Source organism: Rutilus rutilus (genome assembly GCF_951802725.1).
Source record: "Rutilus rutilus genome assembly, chromosome: 18".
Lineage (NCBI taxonomy): Eukaryota > Metazoa > Chordata > Actinopteri > Cypriniformes > Leuciscidae > Rutilus > Rutilus rutilus.
The window spans coordinates 30,673,556-30,693,039 of record NC_140231.1 but is presented as its reverse complement, the minus strand read 5'-3'; the positions used below and the strand labels follow the sequence as shown (position 1 = coordinate 30,693,039).

General features: G+C 38.8%; 1 protein-coding gene across 1 annotated transcript in view; it reads right to left on the bottom strand.

The window, feature by feature from the left end:
- Positions 1–920: 920 nt before the first annotated feature.
- The window catches only part of notch1a (notch receptor 1a), a 33,010-nt gene continuing 14,446 nt past the window's right edge, over positions 921–19,484 (bottom strand). Inside the window, exons 13-33 of the mRNA XM_084386611.1 lie at positions 16,872–17,210; positions 15,634–15,747; positions 14,693–14,812; positions 14,463–14,615; positions 13,723–13,951; positions 13,321–13,522; positions 12,992–13,145; positions 12,401–12,585; positions 11,372–11,504; positions 11,017–11,274; positions 10,469–10,581; positions 9,744–10,321; positions 8,691–9,104; positions 8,422–8,570; positions 7,709–7,919; positions 6,863–6,944; positions 6,618–6,780; positions 4,569–4,867; positions 3,646–3,793; positions 3,430–3,527; positions 921–3,028 (exon numbers count right to left, since the gene is read on the bottom strand). Coding sequence (XP_084242737.1) covers positions 1,844–3,028; positions 3,430–3,527; positions 3,646–3,793; positions 4,569–4,867; positions 6,618–6,780; positions 6,863–6,944; positions 7,709–7,919; positions 8,422–8,570; positions 8,691–9,104; positions 9,744–10,321; positions 10,469–10,581; positions 11,017–11,274; positions 11,372–11,504; positions 12,401–12,585; positions 12,992–13,145; positions 13,321–13,522; positions 13,723–13,951; positions 14,463–14,615; positions 14,693–14,812; positions 15,634–15,747; positions 16,872–17,210 — 5,327 coding nt within the window. The 3' untranslated portion in view covers positions 921–1,843. The remainder of the gene's footprint in view (positions 3,029–3,429; positions 3,528–3,645; positions 3,794–4,568; positions 4,868–6,617; positions 6,781–6,862; positions 6,945–7,708; positions 7,920–8,421; positions 8,571–8,690; positions 9,105–9,743; positions 10,322–10,468; positions 10,582–11,016; positions 11,275–11,371; positions 11,505–12,400; positions 12,586–12,991; positions 13,146–13,320; positions 13,523–13,722; positions 13,952–14,462; positions 14,616–14,692; positions 14,813–15,633; positions 15,748–16,871; positions 17,211–19,484) is intronic.

Sequence of the window (19,484 nt, the reverse complement as noted above, 5' to 3'; positions counted from 1 at the left end):
CCAAGAAAGTGGCAAGATGAAAACCACTATTTTCTGTTTCAAACTTTCACATAGCATCTTTAGGTTATAATAACATAAAAAATTCAGTGACTCTGTCCCTGTGTGACTTGTTTAATCGATTAAACTTTAATGGATTAAGCAAGTCACACAGGGACAGAGTCACTATCGGTAACAGAACAAATCAAAAGTTATTTTAATGAATGAGCCATTCTCACTAATATGTGCAGAGCAGCCTGGGAAACCAAATAACCATGCACATGAATCTGTTATTATTTCATAGTGCAGGTTTAATTTTAGATCCATCATGTTTTAGTGCACTTTCCCAGGCTGTAAATGGAGAGTTGCAGGTGAATCAGGTGCCTCGTTCAGCCTTTAAATAGCGGACAGAGGTGAAGTAGTGAAACATTAATTCAGTGAATGTCACTGGTTCCACTTGAATCTGGGAAAAGCATTTACACTCATCCATCCAGAGATGCTTCGGGGTCATCTTTTTTTGAAAATAACCACATTAAATACAGCCAGTGAGTGAGAACGTCAAACCTACTACAACTATCTGAAATATTAATATTATATTTACATAAAAATGCTTTATTGTTGGGGTGAATTCTTTTTTTAATTTGGAAAATTGTTTATTCAAAAAAAAAAAAAAAATCAGCTTTTCCATCACAAGAATAAATTACATTTTTAAATATTTAAAATACATTATAATAGAAAAAAGATATTTAAAATTGTTAGAATAATTCACAATATTACTTATTTTTACTGTGTTTTTGATCAAATTCAGCCTTGGTGAGCAGAAGAGACTTTTCAAAAACATTAAAGAAAATCTTTTGAACAGTAGTGTATAAGAAATAGTAATAGTAGTCTACTTTTCACATGAATATTTTGAAGGCAAATCAAGACTGATGAGAGAGACATAGTAAAAGTAATGTCACCAAACGGTGTCCTTTATTGTGTCAAGAAAAGGTACTTTACAAAAAACACTGAACAAAATACTTTTTTTCTCCACAAACTACAAGTCTCTCTTTTTCATGTTATCATTAGAACATTTGATCTGCATTTATAAAACATAAAAAGTCTGGAAAGCAACAATCACACCTCATGAGCAGCAATGATGTCATCACACTGCGACACACACACACACACACACACACACACACACACACACACACACACACACACACACACACACACACACACACACACACACACACACACACACACACCTGTCTCTTTCTCTCGCTCGCTCTCACTCACACACACCTACATATGTTAGAATATGTCCTACATGTCTACAGCAGGCAATAAATAACAGTGATTGCTACACTACATATGAAAAAGCTCCCCAAAAACACCTGAAGCAAGGTACCATGGGAAAAACATTTCAGTTCTCAATGAACTCAGAACAGTGTCTACAGACAATACTCGGTAAAATAGAATAAATCAGTCATAAACCACTCTCTTTTATGTAAAAACACAAACGTGTGTAGAGTGCGCATGTGTCCATTTGAAAACATCCAAGATACAATAAAGTCACCATTTTAAGACTCTTTCTCTACTTTTTTTTGTTCACAGAAAACTAATTGTTTGATAAAAGGACCATAAAAAATCTAATTAATACTGAAATTAATTAAAAACAAAATAACCAAAAATAAAATACAGTATAAATTAAAAAAAGATCTTTTATATCTGTAGTCCAAAACGCATATAAATAAATACAAAAAAATAATAAAAATGGTTCTTAGCATACAAAATCAGTAAAAACAATTCTCATCATTAATATAAAATCATTTAAAGAGTATATTCCGTAACTCAGTCTAGCTTCTTGATGCTAAAGCCCCGCCTACTTGAAGGCATCTGGTATATGGTTCATTTGCATACTGGTGGGTGGGCTTGAGATGCCCTCTGACCAATCAGACAAGTTGGAATGTGGAGACGAGCTTGACCATTGGTCAGGAGAGCCAGGAGAGGGCGTGAGGAACGGGTGGTCAGGAACCTGCGGCTGGTGACTGGGCGTGTTGTCCATGGGGTTGGAATAACTATGTTGAGAAGGCGGAGTCAGAAACTGCGTGCTAGAAATGGGAGGAGCCATGCGCTGGCTCTCCTGTGGTAGGATGGTCTGGATGGGGGCGTGTCCTGAGCCAGACTGAAGATCCAGCCCACTCAGGTCACCTAGGAAGTGATGAGAGAGGATGTGGCCAGAGGAGGCGTTGTTTTGATGCTGCATGGGCGCCATATTCTGGTGGGCGTGGTTGGGAATCATGTGCGACGCTGCGCTGAGGTGGCTAGTTTGCATTGTTGGATAGCCCATATGTGACATAGTGGAGGCAGAGAGCATTGTGGGTATCAGCTGTGTGAAGCCTGCCTGCTGTTGTTGCTGTTGCACCCTTTGCAGCCAATCGCACGCCCCTGTTTGAGCTCCATTGTTAGCCACTGGCAGATGGGATAAGCGTGGAGGGGCGGAGTCAAACGGCTTGCCTAAACTCTGAAGAGCTCCGCCCATGTGAGAATCAGCCAATCCTTGGAGTTGATTCAAAGTGATGGGTGGGGACTGTTGAAAGGGTGACGTCATCATAGGTGGGGAGGAGACGTCCGACAGGTAACCGTGGGGCGACTCCAGCGAATCGACAGGCGAGAGGACGCCCACTTCCATAATCCCTCCATTTTTGCCCTCTCCGTTCTTTTTCTTTTTCATTCTCATGTCTTTTCCGCTGTCCTTCCCTCCTCCCACGCCTTTACCTGCCGGTTTCCTCGCCTTCTTGGCCATGTTGTTGTTGCCCGGGCTGGGTTTGATGCCCAGGTAAGTGTTGGGTGAGCAGAGAGGGGGTGATAAGGGCAGCGGCGGACTCCGGACCAGGTTGTATTCTTCTAATAGACGGACAATGTCGTGGTGCATGCGCTCCTGCGCGATGTCTCGTGGAAGCTGGTCTAGGTGATCCGCAATGTCACGGTTGGCCAAGTGATCAAGCAGGACTTTAGCGGTCTCGTAACTGCCCTCACGAGCGGCCAGGAAAAGTGGCGTCTCCTCCTACAAAACAAGGTTATCATCATTAACTTTTTTTGTTCAAATAAATAAAGCTAAAATAAAACAAATATTTGAGGAAAAACTTGAAGTAATAACCCTTGAAGTAAAATTAAAATTACTAACAAAAAAAAAAAAACTAAAAATGGAAAAAAAATTTAATAATAAAATTACACCTAAATATTAATATATATATATATATAAAAAAAAAAAGCAAAAAACTAATAAAATGAAAATAAAAGCTAATTCCAAATATTAATAACTATAATGGTATACAAATATATACATGTAATTACGTGATAAATATAAATAACACAGCTGCAAAAACACACACAAGTCACTTCTAATCTGGAATAAATATTTTAATTTTGACTTCTATAATAAACTCATCGACTTCAAAAACCCACCTTGTTATTCTGTAGGTCTTTATTCGCTCCATTCTTCAAAAGAACAACAGCAGCGTCCACGTTATTAACCGCAGCCGCCCAGTGAAGAGCCGACTTACCTACAGAAGAAACAAACAAAAAAGGGAGTTATTGGGGACCTCCATGCATCTTCAAAATAAGTTGTTTTTTTTTAAAGAGAGATTTAGTTGAGATTATTATGTTTGTTTGTGATCATACCGGAATCATCAACAGCATTCGGATCAGCATGGCAGTTAATGAGCTCTTCCACCATTCCCTCGACAGCCAATCGGGTGGCCAGGATCAGCGGAGTCGTTCCGTCATGCATGCGGGCGTCCAGATCCGTCGCTCGGTTCCGAATGAGAATCTATTTCCAAACACAAAGCCATGTTTTAACATTATTCAGCAACCAAGAGCATCTAGAGAGCACAACCTATACAAACGAAATGTGCACAAAACTAAATAGTATACGTTGCATATTATATAGTTATTTTATACATTAAATATACATTTAATATATTAAATAAATTGTATTATAAATGTTACCTACGAAAAGACATTCTTTAGCAGAAAACTACTATATATATATAATATAATCTACTATATATATAAAATAATTATATTTATATAGTAGATATTTATATTTTGAATTGGCTTTTATTCATTTTAATTTCAGTACTTTTGTTATTGTGCTTTAATGTTTTTATTAGTTTTTGTATTTTTTTCTTAAATATTTTAGCTTTAACTTGTATTTCAATTTTAGTTTGAATAATTTTAGGACTTTGACAAACATATTTCAGTGAGTTGCAAAGGCAACATTTTTATTTATTTATATCAGTTTAAAGTTTTCCATCTTATATTAATATTTTACTTTATTTCAGTTTTATTTCAATTACCAAAAATATTTATAATATTATAAGTAAATATGATATTATTAAAATTTCAATTAAAACAAAATAACCAAACCATGTTTTTTAAATACATTTATTATTATTATTATTATTATTATTAGAATATTGAATTACTATGTTAACATTCATGTCTTTAATCATATAGCTGTTGTTTCTTTCACACAAATTAATTTAGTTTAAACCCTCCTGAATCATAATAAGCTGAATATCATGGGTACATTTGTTCTTTACCTGGAAGACACCCTGTGCATCAGCAGCAACGGCTGCATGGAGAGGCGTGCGGCCCATGTTATCCTGGACATTAGCATCAGCGCAGGACTCCAGCAGGCGTTTGGCCGCGTCCGAGCGGGCGTAGCGGGCCGCCAGGTGCAGCGCGGTCTCGCCGGTCCGGTCCGTCTGATTGTGCAGGTTGGCACCGTGGTAGATGAAGTCCGTGATGACGTCAGTGGACGGATCGTCTTCTCCCTCGCCGTTTTCATTCTCAACTCCGCCGCCACTGCACGACGCAATCATCAGTGGAGTGAAACCGTCTACGAGAGAGACCAAAGAGTTTACATCAGTAAATGTGTAACCGCCCGAATTTGTATGAAAAAACAACATTTTATTTCATTGTGTGATAAATAAATAAATATCCCTGGAGGGATGAATACCATCTCTTTTCAACAGGTCAGGTCTGCCCCAAAAACTTTTCCAATTGTCTATGAATTCTATATTCTATATTATTTTGCGGACACCAACTCGACAGCCAGCCATTGAGTGAATAAAATCTACTAACTATTTCTAACTATCTCATCACTCCGACGAACAGGAAGGGGGTCAGAGCAAATTACAATGTCTGACATCGTACTTGCGAGTTCACACACCTCTTTAATGTTCATTTTTGTGATCTCCGACTGGCGGAGTCTAACATCATTAGTGCCGACGTGAATAATAATCTTAGAGAATTTACGATTAGCATCAGCCAGCACTTTTAAATTTGCTTTGATGTCAGGCACTCTGGCTCCCGGCAAACATGTGACTATGGTGGCTGGTGGCTCTATTTTCACGTTCCGTGTACTAGAATCGCCAATAACTAGGGCACAATCAACAGGATTCTCAGTGGGTGTTTCACTGAGAAGGGAGAATCTGTTTGATGTTGTAATCGGAACGGAAGAGCGGTGTTTTGTCCCGCGACTATAGCGTCTCACGGTCACCCAGTTGCCCTGCTGCACGGGCTCTACTTCAGCCAGAACCGAACAATGTACAGAGTTCACTAAGCTAGTCGCATCCAAAGCAGTATCTAAAGCCCTTGCACTCTTACAATTAACCTCGATTTAAGTTTGGATGCGTGTCTCTAGTTCTGAAATCTTCTCCGCCAGCCTGACTATCTCCCTGCATTTATCACATGTAAAACCTGTGCTGGCTTGTTTATATTTATTTACCAAATTTATGTGCACTCTTGTCATTTCAGCTCACTCTAGGAATGCACCGATACAAACAACCGCCTACTGCGCGCCGCGTCTATGACAACACCACGTATCTGTAACTAGGGCTGTCACTTTTGTGAACAAATCCTGTTTGATTTGTGAGGCATAAGTGTTCATTGAATCGATTGTAAAATCGATTTTCCATGTCTAAAGAAGTTTCCATTTTAAACGCCAAATATAGGCAAATCCACGGACAACTAACAGGCATTAGGACGAACGTAAAGAGGGTGTGCCGTGCTTGAGACGCGCACAAGTCAGCAATATTCCTGATGATTTATTGGCGTGAAGTTTCGTGCACAATGACAAACAGGAGTGCAACATTCTCGAAAAACAATAAGCAGAGTGGACAGCCATAACATCAATGAAAAACATCACTGCAGGCTTCAACATGGCTGTGTTTACCATTAGAAATGTCAAACAAATTTCACCTACGTATGCGATTGTAGACCGTAGCCCGGATCTGTATCTGTATGCATGAGACTGTCTGAATATCGGCAGAATTCACAGTTTTGTAGTAAAAAGAGACACATTATGCAGAAGTATAATTTGCTGTTATGTATGTTTGTCAGAGCCTGCAGTTGCGCTGTGTGACGCGCGTTCGCTGCGGGCGTATCGTGACGAGCTGGATGCGCTCCCAGAGAAAAGACCGTTAAAATCGATTCCCTATTTTCGTTTTCGAAACTTGTGTTGGTTGGTCCGATCGATTTTCGAACGTAAAGTGACAGCCCTATCTTTAACACGCCCGCTCCGCGACACTAGTAGTTCTGGGGGTGTCAGATTGAACACTAATCATGGTAAAGGTCTAAGCGCTCACCAGGCCCGCGGACATTGACGTCCATGCAGTCGTTCTCGATCTCGCCCTGCGGTGGCGTCGGAGCCATCGAGTTCAGACGCAGGTCAGCGGCGTCCAGGTGCTGCTGCGTCCACTGACGGTGATCCAGCTGACCAGTCATGTCCAGAATCGACTGCTCCTCAAACTACACACAAACACACACAGTTACACATTGGACATAACTTTACACAGAGAGCAGACAGTCTTTGAACGGCGAGCACACTCACCCGGAATCGTTTAGCGGTGTCGTCTTCTGCCCAGTCGCTCAGTTGTTCATCCATCAGAGAGCTGTCAGAGTTTTTCAGAGGCCTGATGGGAAACAAAGTTGTATGTTATCAATAAAGGTGGAAAACGTTACATTTTTGTGGACTTTGGGGGCAAAAAAATTTATTTTACAAAAATATATATGACACTGTCCCTTTAATTGTTATATATATTATATTATGAAACATTTATATATTATTAAATTGCAATATTAAAATGTTTTAATATTAAAACGAAAACTATGATACAAAATATTCGTCGACAACCTTTTTTCCATTGCTAAGACTAGACGATGAGATAATGTCATTAATAACTATATAATCAATAACTGACTATATTAACAATATACAATATCAATGATGGAAAAAAGATAAGATTAAAATGTAGTTAAAAAACACCAAATTTACCAAAATCTTTACTTAAAATATAATTATGAGCAAAATCATCGTGATTAGCAACTTTTAAAAAAGTTTTCATTGACCAAAATTAGTTTTAGTCGACTAAAACTTGGCTAAACAAAAACCGGAAAAGGTTGACTAAACAGTAATAGTCCCACAGGACTAAATGTAAAAATAGCTGACGAAATTATTTTATTTTTATTTTATTAATTTTGTTATGCGCTTTTGTAATTTTGCAATTTTTTTTTATTATTTCCAAATTAGCTTTATTTTTATTTGAGCAATTTTAGTACTTCAACTTAAACCTATTTCAGTTAGTGGCCAAGGCAACATTTTAAATTTTCATTTAAGTTTTTGCATCTAATATTTAAATATGACACTGTCGCTTTAATCAAAGTGCCGCACACTCACTTGAGTCCGACAGAATCTTCTCCGACCGGTTCCCTTCGTTTCTTTTTGGGTTCAGAGACTTTAAATCCCTCTGGGAACCAAAGCTGTCCGTGTTCCCTCTTCCTCTTCCTGGAGACCACGACGGCCACCGCCGCCAGGGCCAACACCGCCAGAGCAAGAAGCACCAGGAACATGGGGTACATCTCCCCAGTCTTTGAAGGCACGTCCTCACCTGCGCACAGACACAGTTAATGATGTAATGGGTGTTTGAGTTGCACACAATGTTTAAATGTTGTTACCTAAAAATCTTAATAAAGCTGGAAAAATAATAAGTTGCCAAGCAACATCTCTAACTTTCGTTTAAGGTGAAGTCCTTTAATTAGGAAAACAAAACCTGATATAAAATTAAACATAAATAGTAATATAAAAAACTAATAAAAATGACAAATTCACATAAAGATTAAAATTCAAAATGTAACTAAAAATAAAATAAAAAGCTAAAATAAAATATTGGATGAAAAACTTGAAATGAAAATTAAAAATGTTGCCTTGGCAAATACATAAATGGAATAAAAATATATTTTTTAAAAAGTAAATGAAAATGACAAAAGCACATAAAATTACTAAAACTAAAAACTGAGGTAGTAAAAAGGTAATTAATTTTGATAAATACTATAATAGTATACAAATAACAGTAAAATAGCAGTGTTTTTGGCCTTAAACGTGGCACTCACTTGTGACGGCCTCAATGATGTAAGGAACATTGAGATTCCCGCTAGAGGCCAGCGCTCCGAGGAATGCCGCCACATCTGTCGCGCTCTGGAAACACTCGTCAGACTGCTGATAACACTGACGGTTGTCAATTTCCAGATAGACAATAGACCTACAACACACAAACATATAAACATTTTAAAAGCACATTAAAAATGGTGCACACATAACATAATATAACATAACATATAAATTGTTAGTTATTTTGATTTCATAAACTCAATACACTCACCCTTTGATCTCCATTTGATCCAGTTCTCGTCGTAGGCGGGGCTTCATGAATGACGTCAGGCTCCTCCTGGCTCGCTGCAGCAGCTGGGCCGGGTCGGTCCAATCAGAGCGTTTGTGTTTGCTCAGCTCGTGCTCGTTGCCGTAGTACGGGAAAATGAGCGGCTCTCCGTTAGCATCCCGGCGGAACACCACGTTCGTATGCAGCAGTCCGCTCAGCTCTCGGAGGAAAGACGAGGAACGGTTGCGAAGGTCATCGGGTGGGATGTGGACCACTAGTACCAGGCTTCCCACGGCGAGTTTCTGAGGAACGTCATCGGCACAGTCGAGACCGTCCCATTCGCACTCCGCGTTATTGCAGCCCTGGTCGCAGTGACCATCCAGATAGTGATCCCTACAGTACTGATCGTACAGTGGACTGGAGGGAGAGAGATTGAAGAGGAGGTTGAGGGAGAAGTTACAAATTAATGTCAATTTTCCACTGATCTCCTCTGTATGCAGGTTTTACTTTATCTTTTTTTTTTATTATTATTATCATTACATTTATTAGGATGCACAGTTTTCCACAGTTAATATAAGATTATACAATTTATACTAAAATTGGTCCTTAACGATAAAGCAATAAAAAATAAAAACAGGCTAAATAAAATAACATTTCTAAATAAAATGAATAATTATAAAATAAATAAAAATACAATTTTGCTTGATATGCTTTGTATGCATTTTTTACTTTTTTTAAAAATATATATTATTATTTTCATTACATTTATTAGGATTCTTCCATTAGAATGCACAGTTTTCCACAGGTAATAAAAGATTGTACAATTTATATAAAAATGGGTCCTTAACGATAAAGAATAAATAAATAAATAAATAAATAAATAAATAAATAAATAAATAAATAAATAAATAAATAAATATTTCATATATATATATAAATAAATCAATATTTCATATATATATCCAAAATAAAATAAAGATATCAGAATTAAACGATAACAGTGAAAAATAAAACTAAAAGATAATTAATATAATTAATACAATTAATTTCACTTACTTGCATTGCCCCTCCAGGCTTTGGCAGTCGAATCCATCATATAGGCAGCCAGCATTGGCGCACTGCTTGTCGCATTTTCCATCATTGAAGTACCTCCAACACTGCAAGGCGGCGCTACAGTTCTGCCACGGGTCGTCGAAATTCAGAGAGCAGTCGCCGCCGTCCCATCCACACGCGTGGTTGTTACACTGCGTATCGCAGATGGCATTTCCACCCCTGCCTTCACACTGAGCGACTTCACATCTAATCATCCATCCATCCTCCGGGGGCGGGGCGATGTCCCGGCCCTGCCCTCCATTGAAGGAGTAGTCGAGGATGTGGCAAAGGAGTCCGTTGAAGTTGGCGGGGCAGGAACAGCGGTAGAACGGAGCGTCGTTGATCGGTTGGCAAGTGCCCCCGTTGTAGCAGGGGTTGGTGAGGCACGGCGAGTCCATCCGTGTTTGGCACTCGTGCCCACTGAAGCCCGGCGGACAGAGACAGCGAGGACTCAGGTGACCGGAGACGCAGGTGGCACCGTTACGGCAGCGCAGGGAGCCGCAGGAATGAGCGTCATATTCGCAGGAGGAGCCAGAGTAACCCTGAGAGAGAACCACTGGTTAGCACGTGTGTTAAAGTGCATGTTACATTCATCTCTCTAATCAGCTCTCAAGCACTAATGGTGTTTATGCAGTGTTAAGAAAGTTTGAATAACAGCATTAGCCTTCAAGATGCGGGTTTGTACTCACCGGCTGACACTTGCAGATGTATCCGTGTTTGGTGTTGCTGGCTACAGCGCACGTTCCTCCATTTTTGCATGGCGTGTCCTTGCAACCGTTGAACACGGTTTCACAGCGCTTGCCTGTGAATTAAAAAAACTAAACATTAAAACAAAGTTCACAAAATTCTCTGGGTCATACTTCACCTTCAAAATGCAATAAACAAATATTTTTTAATTATAACTCATATTTGTGAAGTACAAATTGTGTCTGTAGTATAATTATAAGTATACTCAGTATAAATATATAAATGTGTCTGGACTGGGCTTTCTTCTTTCCATTACTGTTTTACAATGATTGCATTATGGTAATATACATTTGAGAGAGAAATAAGCTTAATTGTCATTAAGACAAAACAGTATAATAATTTCTGTCGTGTTTGAGATAGACCAACACTAAATTATCTAATGTTTACTGTATTCATATTGGTCATTTTCAATGATATATGTGTTTTTCACTGCAAATGTGATCATTTGTGGACATTCATGCCCTGGTGTGTGTCAGATGTCTGTTCGTACCGGTGTATCCTGTACGGCACTCGCAGCGGAAGTCATTGGTGAGTTGTACGCAGTTGTAGGATCCGTTGGGGTCACAGGGGTCAGACAGGCACTCATTGACGTCTCCTTCGCAGCGCTCGCCTACAAAACCGGCCGGACACACGCAGCCGTAACCGCCTATGCGATCCACGCACCGGCCACCGTTAAAACACCGCGACTCGCCGGTTAGCGGATCCACGGCTGGGGAACAGTCATCGACGTCAATCTCACAGTGAACACCTGCAAACACGGGCAGAGAAAACAAATCGAAACAATTCACCAAATGAAATATTAAGCGATGGATCCAGCGTCTGTGAGCGTGTGAATGTGCGCGTACCTTGCGTTCCCCGTGGGCAGGAACATTTGTATGTGTTTATGAGGTCGATGCAGGTTCCTCCGTTCTGGCAGGGTTGAGACAGACACTCGTTTATCTCCTTGCTGCAGTTGACCCCGTGATATCCAGGAACGCACTGAAAGAGAGAAACAGACGTTAGACTCATGTAAATGATGAGCATGTCGTTGCACATGTGTGTGTGTTTGTTTACCTCACATACACTCCAGAGAAAAAGACAGTTAGTTTAATGTGCACATTATACAACATATTTGAATTTCTGTCAATAAATTATCTATCTATCTATCTATCTATCTATCTATCTATCTATCTATCTATCTATCTATCTATCTATCTATCTATCTATCTATCTGTCTGTCTGTCTGTCTGTCTATCTATCTATCTGTCTGTCTGTCTGTCTGTCTATCTATCTATCTATCTGTTTGTCTATCTGTCTGTCTGTCTGTCTATCTATCTATCTATCTATCTATCTATCTATCTATCTATCTATCTATCTATCTATCTATCTATCTATCTATCTATCTATCTATCTATCTATCTATCTATCTATCTGTCTGTCTGTCTGTCTGTCTGTCTGTCTATCTATCTATCTGTTTGTCTATCTATCTGTCTGTCTGTCTGTCTGTCTGTCTGTCTGTCTGTCTGTCTGTCTGTCTGTCTATCTATCTATCTATCTATCTATCTATCTATCTATCTATCTATCTATCTATCTATCTATCTATCTATCTGTCTGTCTATCCACCAACCTATCCATCCATCTATTTATGTGTCTGTCTAGCCACCTACCCATCCATCCATCCATCCATCTGTCTGTCTGTCTGTCTATATCTGTCTGTCTGTCTATATCTGTCTGTCCGTCTATCCATCCACCAACCTATCCATCCATCTATTTATGTGTCTGTCTAGCCACCTACCCATCCATCTATCTATCCATCCATCTGTCTGTCTATACACCTACCTATCCATCTCATATAAATGATGTGCATGTCAGTGTACATGTGCATGTTTTCGTACCTCACAGCTGTATCCGCCCAGGTAGTCGGTGCAGGTTGCCCCGTTCTGGCAGGGGTTCGGCTTGCACTCATCCACCTGCTCCTGACAGTAGCTGCCCATGTATCCGGCCTGACATCTGCACAGGTGTGTGTTACCGACGTCAACACACTGACCCGCATTACGACACAGAACGACCACAGACACTCCTGAGAAAGAGAGAGACAGCTAGTTTATTATGTGCAACTTTAATGTGGTAAACAAGGGTTTTTTGGCTGCTTGTTTAAATTGCTTTTAAAAACTCCTAAAATATTTACTTGAAGTGCCCCTGAAGTTTATATTTCAACAATTGCAATAATTTAACAACACATTTGCATGTTCATGGTTCTCTGATATTGGTGAATAGTCACATGACATGCAGAGAAACTATTTCAAAAATTTTTTTCATTCTTTCATTCAGGGTCAGAAATGACAAATTTTGCAAAAGTTATCAAAATGTAACACGCAATCTAAAATGTTATATATTTCTTACACATAAAATATATTTTATTTTGAGCCTATTAAGTTTTAAGTGTTTAGTAGAGTAGTAGTAGTCTATTTAGCCGTGATTGTTACCTTGCTGCTTGGCAGCAACCTCACAGCTGACACTGGGGACGTCGCAGTAGATGCCCGTCCAGCCACTGGCACACTGGCAGGTAAAAGACGCCCCCTGCTGCCAACATGAGCCACCGTTCTTACAGGGAGAGGAGTCACACCAGCGCACCAGACTCTAAAACACACATCAGTAGATAAAACGTGTGAAATATATCTATATCATGAAAATATACCTATATATATATATATTGTGTGTGTGTGCGTGCGTGTAAGTATGCGTGTGTGCATTTATGCATGTGTGTATGCATGTGTGTATGCACATATACATTTACATTAGTGTGTTTGTGTACCTGGCAGTTGAGTCCGGTGTATCCGTGTGGGCAGGTGCATTTGTATGTGCCGTATCCGTCCTGACAGGTGCCTCCGTTTTGGCACGGCCGCGAATCGCACTCATTAACGTCATGCTGGCAGTAATTCCCGGTGAATCCCGGCAAACACACGCATGAGAACGAGTTTATGCCATCCACACATGTTCCACCATTAAAACACGAGCTGTAGAGAAGAAACAACACATATTTCGTATGCAAACAAAAAATCACAATAATGCATTTTAATGAAAAAAATTAAATGAATTTAAAATGCATTTAAATTCAGCAAGTGACGTCCACTCTGAATCATCTCTTATCGACTTTGTGATTTTTATGTAAAAAGGTCTCAACTTTTGGCAGTATGGTGGAATAAGGAGTGTCTACCTCTCAGTGCAGTCCGGTGTGTTGATCTCACAGTTGATGCCGCTGAATCCTACAGGGCAGCTGCAGGTGTAGCTGTTGACACAGTCGGTGCAGTTCCCTCCATTACGGCAGGGGGCGCTCACACACTCGTCTATGTCCTCTGCACAGCGCTCCCCACGGAAACCAGCCAAACACACACACATAAAGCCGTTCACACGGTCCTGACACACACCGCCGTTACTGCACGGATCTGAGAGAGAGAGAGAGAGAGAGTAAATTACAATTACTGCCATATTCAGGCTTATCTTAACTTTTAATAACTCTTGTTTATCAAGTAGTTACCACAAATTATTCAAAATGTATGTAAATAAAACATCATGAAGACTTTCCTTTAAAACTATTAATGTTTTAAAGCCCAGCAAGCTGCATATGTGGCATAGACAGCATTATAGGGCATCACAAGCACCGTCTAATGTTCTATGATGCCCCTAAATATAATTTTGCTTTATTTGCACTGCTTTAGTAATACATATTGTTCAGTTTTTGTCATGCACATTAAACTGAGATGCAATGACATTAAATAGAGCATAAAACATAATAAAGTGTCAAAACCACATATAGTTTTGAATGTCATTGTAGTGTGGTTAAAGTTTCAAACAATGGCCATTTTAAAACCTAGCAAGTTGTTTTTATAGGCAGGATTAAAGGGCACCACAAACTATGATGCCCAACAATGCTGTCTGGGTTTGTCCATGTCTTACTTGGTGCGCAGTCGTCAATGTCGTTCTCGCACAGATCTCCGGTGAATCCGGGGTTGCAGCGGCACTGGTATCCACCACTCAGGTTCTCACACACCCCTCCGTTAGTGCAAGGATTCCTCACACACTCGTTAAAGTCCACCTCACAAGTCTGACCTGTGTAGCGAGAGTGTAGTGATGATGATGATCATTTAGAGAGCATGAAACTCAAACAAATTCGCACTCACTCTTACCTTGCCATCCAGCAGGACAAGCACAGGAGAAACTAAGAAAATCCTCCGATTCGCGACACATGCCTCCGTTCTTACAAGGACGCTGCGCACAGGGAGCCAAAATGTTCTCACACACCTCGCCTGAAACACACATAGAGAAAGTGTCAAAATGGATGCAAAAGATGTATAGGTCAGGGTTATCATCGTTAAATAAAATGTTAACTAATTAATTTCAGTTGCCAAGGCAAATCAATTTAGTTTAAACTGAAGTATTGAAATGAAATAAAATTAATAAAAACTACATAGACATTTTTTTTTTTTATAAAAAACGAACAAATAAAAACTTACAAATATTAGTAAAAACTATAATAGTATCAATAATACTAAAATATGGGAACAATACAGTAAAAAAGGCACATTGTACACTCCTTGAATGTTCAATTATTAAATATTTGAGCTAATTTGAATATGTGTCTTGCTACCAATAAGTGTAGTAAACATTTGACCATGTTTAAACTAATCTTGCAGGGTTTCCCCTCAGAAATAAGTGCAGAAAATAAGGAAAAAAGCCTGTAGATTCAGCACAGAAGTTAATCTTTCTTTGTTTTTTCAGTCTCGCTCTTCTATTGCCATTTTTCCATTTTTCCAGCTCAGTTCCTGCAGGCACTTCCTTATCAGTTTCCACTGTGACCAGCCATAGCAGGAAGTCACTTGGAGTTTCCTTCTATTGTCAATTCTTTGCCTCAACAGGAAACAGGAAGAGGCCAAACAGGAAATAGACCTATTTGAGTAGCCACCCTCGACACAGTGGTGTTATTTCACATCCCCAGATAGTTTTATGCACACCTCTGCAAAGTTTGCCGTTTCATAATAAAAAAAAACAAACAGCTGCACAATGGGTGTTGGGTGGCAAATAGTTCAGCAGAGCACAAGTTTGTGTGTGTGTGTGTGTGTGTTTGTACCTGTGTACGGCAACATGCAGTTGCACTTGAATCCGGCCACATCGTCGATACAGGAGCCCTGGTTCAGGCAGGGGTTGGATGCACACTCGTTAATGTTAGTCTGGCAGTTGGGACCTAAACGCAAGAAAACACCCCGTTAAATCATTACACACTCAAAGTGCAGAAATAAAAGTACAAAAGTCTGAAAACATATGCTTTTGAGTGTGTAGTGTTACAATGTTATTTCTTTTTAAATTCTAAGTTATACAATTGTGTAATATAATTAGCTTAAATTCCTTTTAAATTCCTATTAAAATACTTTTAATAACTGCTTTTTCGGATTTTGCATTTAATGTAGTAAAACTGTGCATTTTTTGTAGAAAAATGATCTCTCTTACATAGCAGAAAAGATTGTAGACAGACTGAACGACTGACAGACAGACAGACAGACAGACAGATAGACAGACAGACAGACAGATAGAAGAAAAAGTACAAGTGTGCAAATGCATACTTTTGAGTGTATTAAAACTTATTTTAGTTTAATAATGTATTGAAAAATATAATAAAATATAACTTTATTTTTAAATGATTAATTTTTATTTATTTATTCATTTTATTTATTTAAATTAAGCCTGAAAAGCATGCATGCGTCAAAAAATCCACTGAAAATCCAGGCCAAACTGGCATACGATTTGTCATCAAACACTGTATACCTGTATGCAAAACAGCAGCAAATGTATAAAAGTAGGCAAATGCATACTTTTGAGTGAATTTAGACTTTTATTTTATTTAAATTCTATTTAAATAATGTATTGAAAATCATATAAAATAATATTACTTTTATTTTTAATTGTATTATTTTGGACATTTCAGACTACAAAGATTTACTGAGATTCATTAAATTAAATTTTATTTTGACATGGCAGCAAAATCTAAGCATACAATATTATAAAACTTGCGTAAAATTGCACAAACCCTCTGTTGGCGATTACACGCAAGCATTAGCTTAGCTAGCTAAGATTTCTTACTAAACTTTTAGGTTCAAACATCTAAAAACTGCTGTTTTGACGTTGCATTCAATACCATTGTTAGTAGAAAAAGCTGAACGGTCACGTCTCTTACTCTTACTTAATGCAGGGCAGTGTGTGCAATATCAGCCCAAAAAAGCATGCACACTTTGATATTATGCCAGAGTAGGTCTAATGCATTTGTATACTATTTAGGAAGAATAGCATGTGAATCGGTACACCGCGTCTTACCGCTGAAGCCGGCTCTGCAAGTGCACACGTAGCCGCTGGTCATGTCCTTACAGGTGCCTCCATTCACACACGGGTTGGACAAACACTCGTTGATGTTGATGTCGCAGTTGCGTCCCGTCCAGCCGGCCTCGCACATGCATCTGTAGCTGTTGATCTGGTCCAGGCAGTTGCCGTGAATACAGGGGTTGCTGGAGCACTCGTTGTGCTGAGAGAGGCAGGTGGCGTCTCGAAAACCCTCCGGACAGAGGCAGGTGAAGGTGCTGACCCCGTCGATGCAGGTGCCACCGTTATGACAGGGGTTTATCGCGCAGTCGTCAATGTTGATGTTACACATTGAGCCTGTGAGGAAAAACAATATGTATTAAAATAGTGTGTAAGACAACAGAAAAATGCAACTTGCTTTTAATAGCAAAACTGAACTTTCAGTGTGAAATAATACAGAATGGGCTTGATTTGGTCGTAAAAAGTGGGCAAAACTGTTTATATCACGACTAAACCATCACAACTAACCATCATGGGAAAATCTCAAAGCACTTTGAATTGCCATAGTGTGTAATTTTAATTCCTTTCTATGTAAAGCACTTTGAACTGCCATAGTGTATGAAATGTGCTATATAAATAAACTTGCCTTGCCTATTGTAAAATGTTTAAATATAATTTATTCCTGTGATCAAAGCTGAATTTTCAGCAGCATTACTCCAGTCTTCAGTGTCACATGATCCTTCAGAAATCATTCTAATATGATGATATTTCTCATTATTATTATGATCAATTTTGAAAATATTAAATAATAATTGAAAATATATATATTTTTTTTATCTTTTGTAACACTCTAAATGTTTTACTGTCATTGCTTCCCAAAATATAGCAAAATACACAAGTGGCCCTAGTTACATCAGCAGAACTGAAACTGAGAAATTGAGGAAACTTGAAAAACAACCAAGTTTGACCTAATTTGAGACTGTAAAGGAGGTTAAATTGATATCAAGTAGTTTCTAAGGTGAATATCACATTATCTTCATGATAATAAACAACTTAAATGCCATTCATATTGCATTCATATGTGTGGAGAAAAGCCTGTCAATCATTTTCCTAATTGACCATCTTATATATCAGATGATGCCCTCCAAAGAGTCTTACAGTGATCCATCCAAAAGTTTGAACCTTAAAACTATCAATAAGTTAAAACGCATGTAAAAACAAAACTCAGTAGTAAAGGAATTTTCCTCGGGACTCATATGTGTGTTGACCTCTTGTTTTTTGTCTGCCATTGTGTGTGTGTGTGTGTGTGTGGGCCCCATCCCAAATCTCCAGCCCTGCTCCAAATGCACAAAGGATTTCCTCCACCCTCTTGTGCTCTTTCATTCCTCCTTTCTTTCCGTCTTTCAGACCCGCTCACACACCCCTCACACACTCGCTGGGGGGAGGGCAGGTCCTACAGAGGGCTGTTCGCAGATACAAAAGGACAGACCCTATTTCACACACGGCCGAACAACAATTACCCCGTCAACACACACACACACACACACACACACACACACACACACACACACAACCCTCCTCTGTAGGGTAATGGGTAACTGTTTGATTCTCTAACAACAATGGGACTTTATTGCAGTTTCTCTCTCACAAACACACTATACTGAGTGTAATACTTGCTATAATACATATAGCACTGCTCAAATTGTTCAGTGATGCTAAAGGACACCTGTTCACCTAGCTACTGCGCAACACACATATACTGCTAACCATTAACCTTGGTTTACATTTCAGGGATTGTTTTAATTCATTTTTATGATGTAGCAAACAATAAGGCCTTTGAGGCCATGCTTTATAATCCATATACACAAAAAGCAGCACTTAAGCTTTTTTAGCTTAGCATTCAGAGTTATTTTAGTAGGAAAAAGTAGTAAAATTGAGGTTGAAAAGTGAACTGTCCTCTCCTTATATGGAACAAAGGATTGTAGGCAATATCAGCCCTTAATAAAATAAAGTTGCAATGACAATTTGTGTCCTTAATGTTCTTATTATGTTTGACAGTATTGGGACATACTACAACATTAAAAAAATGTGTTTTTGTTTCCTCCGTATGCTTTTGCATGTAAGTATTAGCATCTAGCTAAATTAATTACTTTAAAAGTCTTTTTTAACTTTTAGATTCATGCATATAAAAACTGTTACAGCTTTGCACTCAATGCTGTTTTATAGAAGAAAAAGTTGTTAAATTGAGGTTGGAAAACTTTTTACAAGGGAAAAAAAGAAGATTGTGGGCAACATCAGCCCTAAATAAAATAAATGACCGTTTTTTGAAGGTTGGCAATGTCTTATTTCCTATCCGAAGAAGTTATCCAATCATAATACAGGAAATTTACATATTGAATTCTTAAGATACAAACAGGTGTTTAATTCTAAGGGTCAGAAATAAGGTGGAATATATTTTACTTAAAAAAATGTGATTGTGTCCTTAATGTTTGTATGTTGGCCGCCCTTTAGCCGTGACTATATTCACGGTTTAGCAAAGCCTATTGTACCTTTCTCCTTAAATACAACATAAAAAGGGGTCACTCTTGTGATCAGTCAGGCCGAAGCATTAATGTAAAGCACACCTGTGTG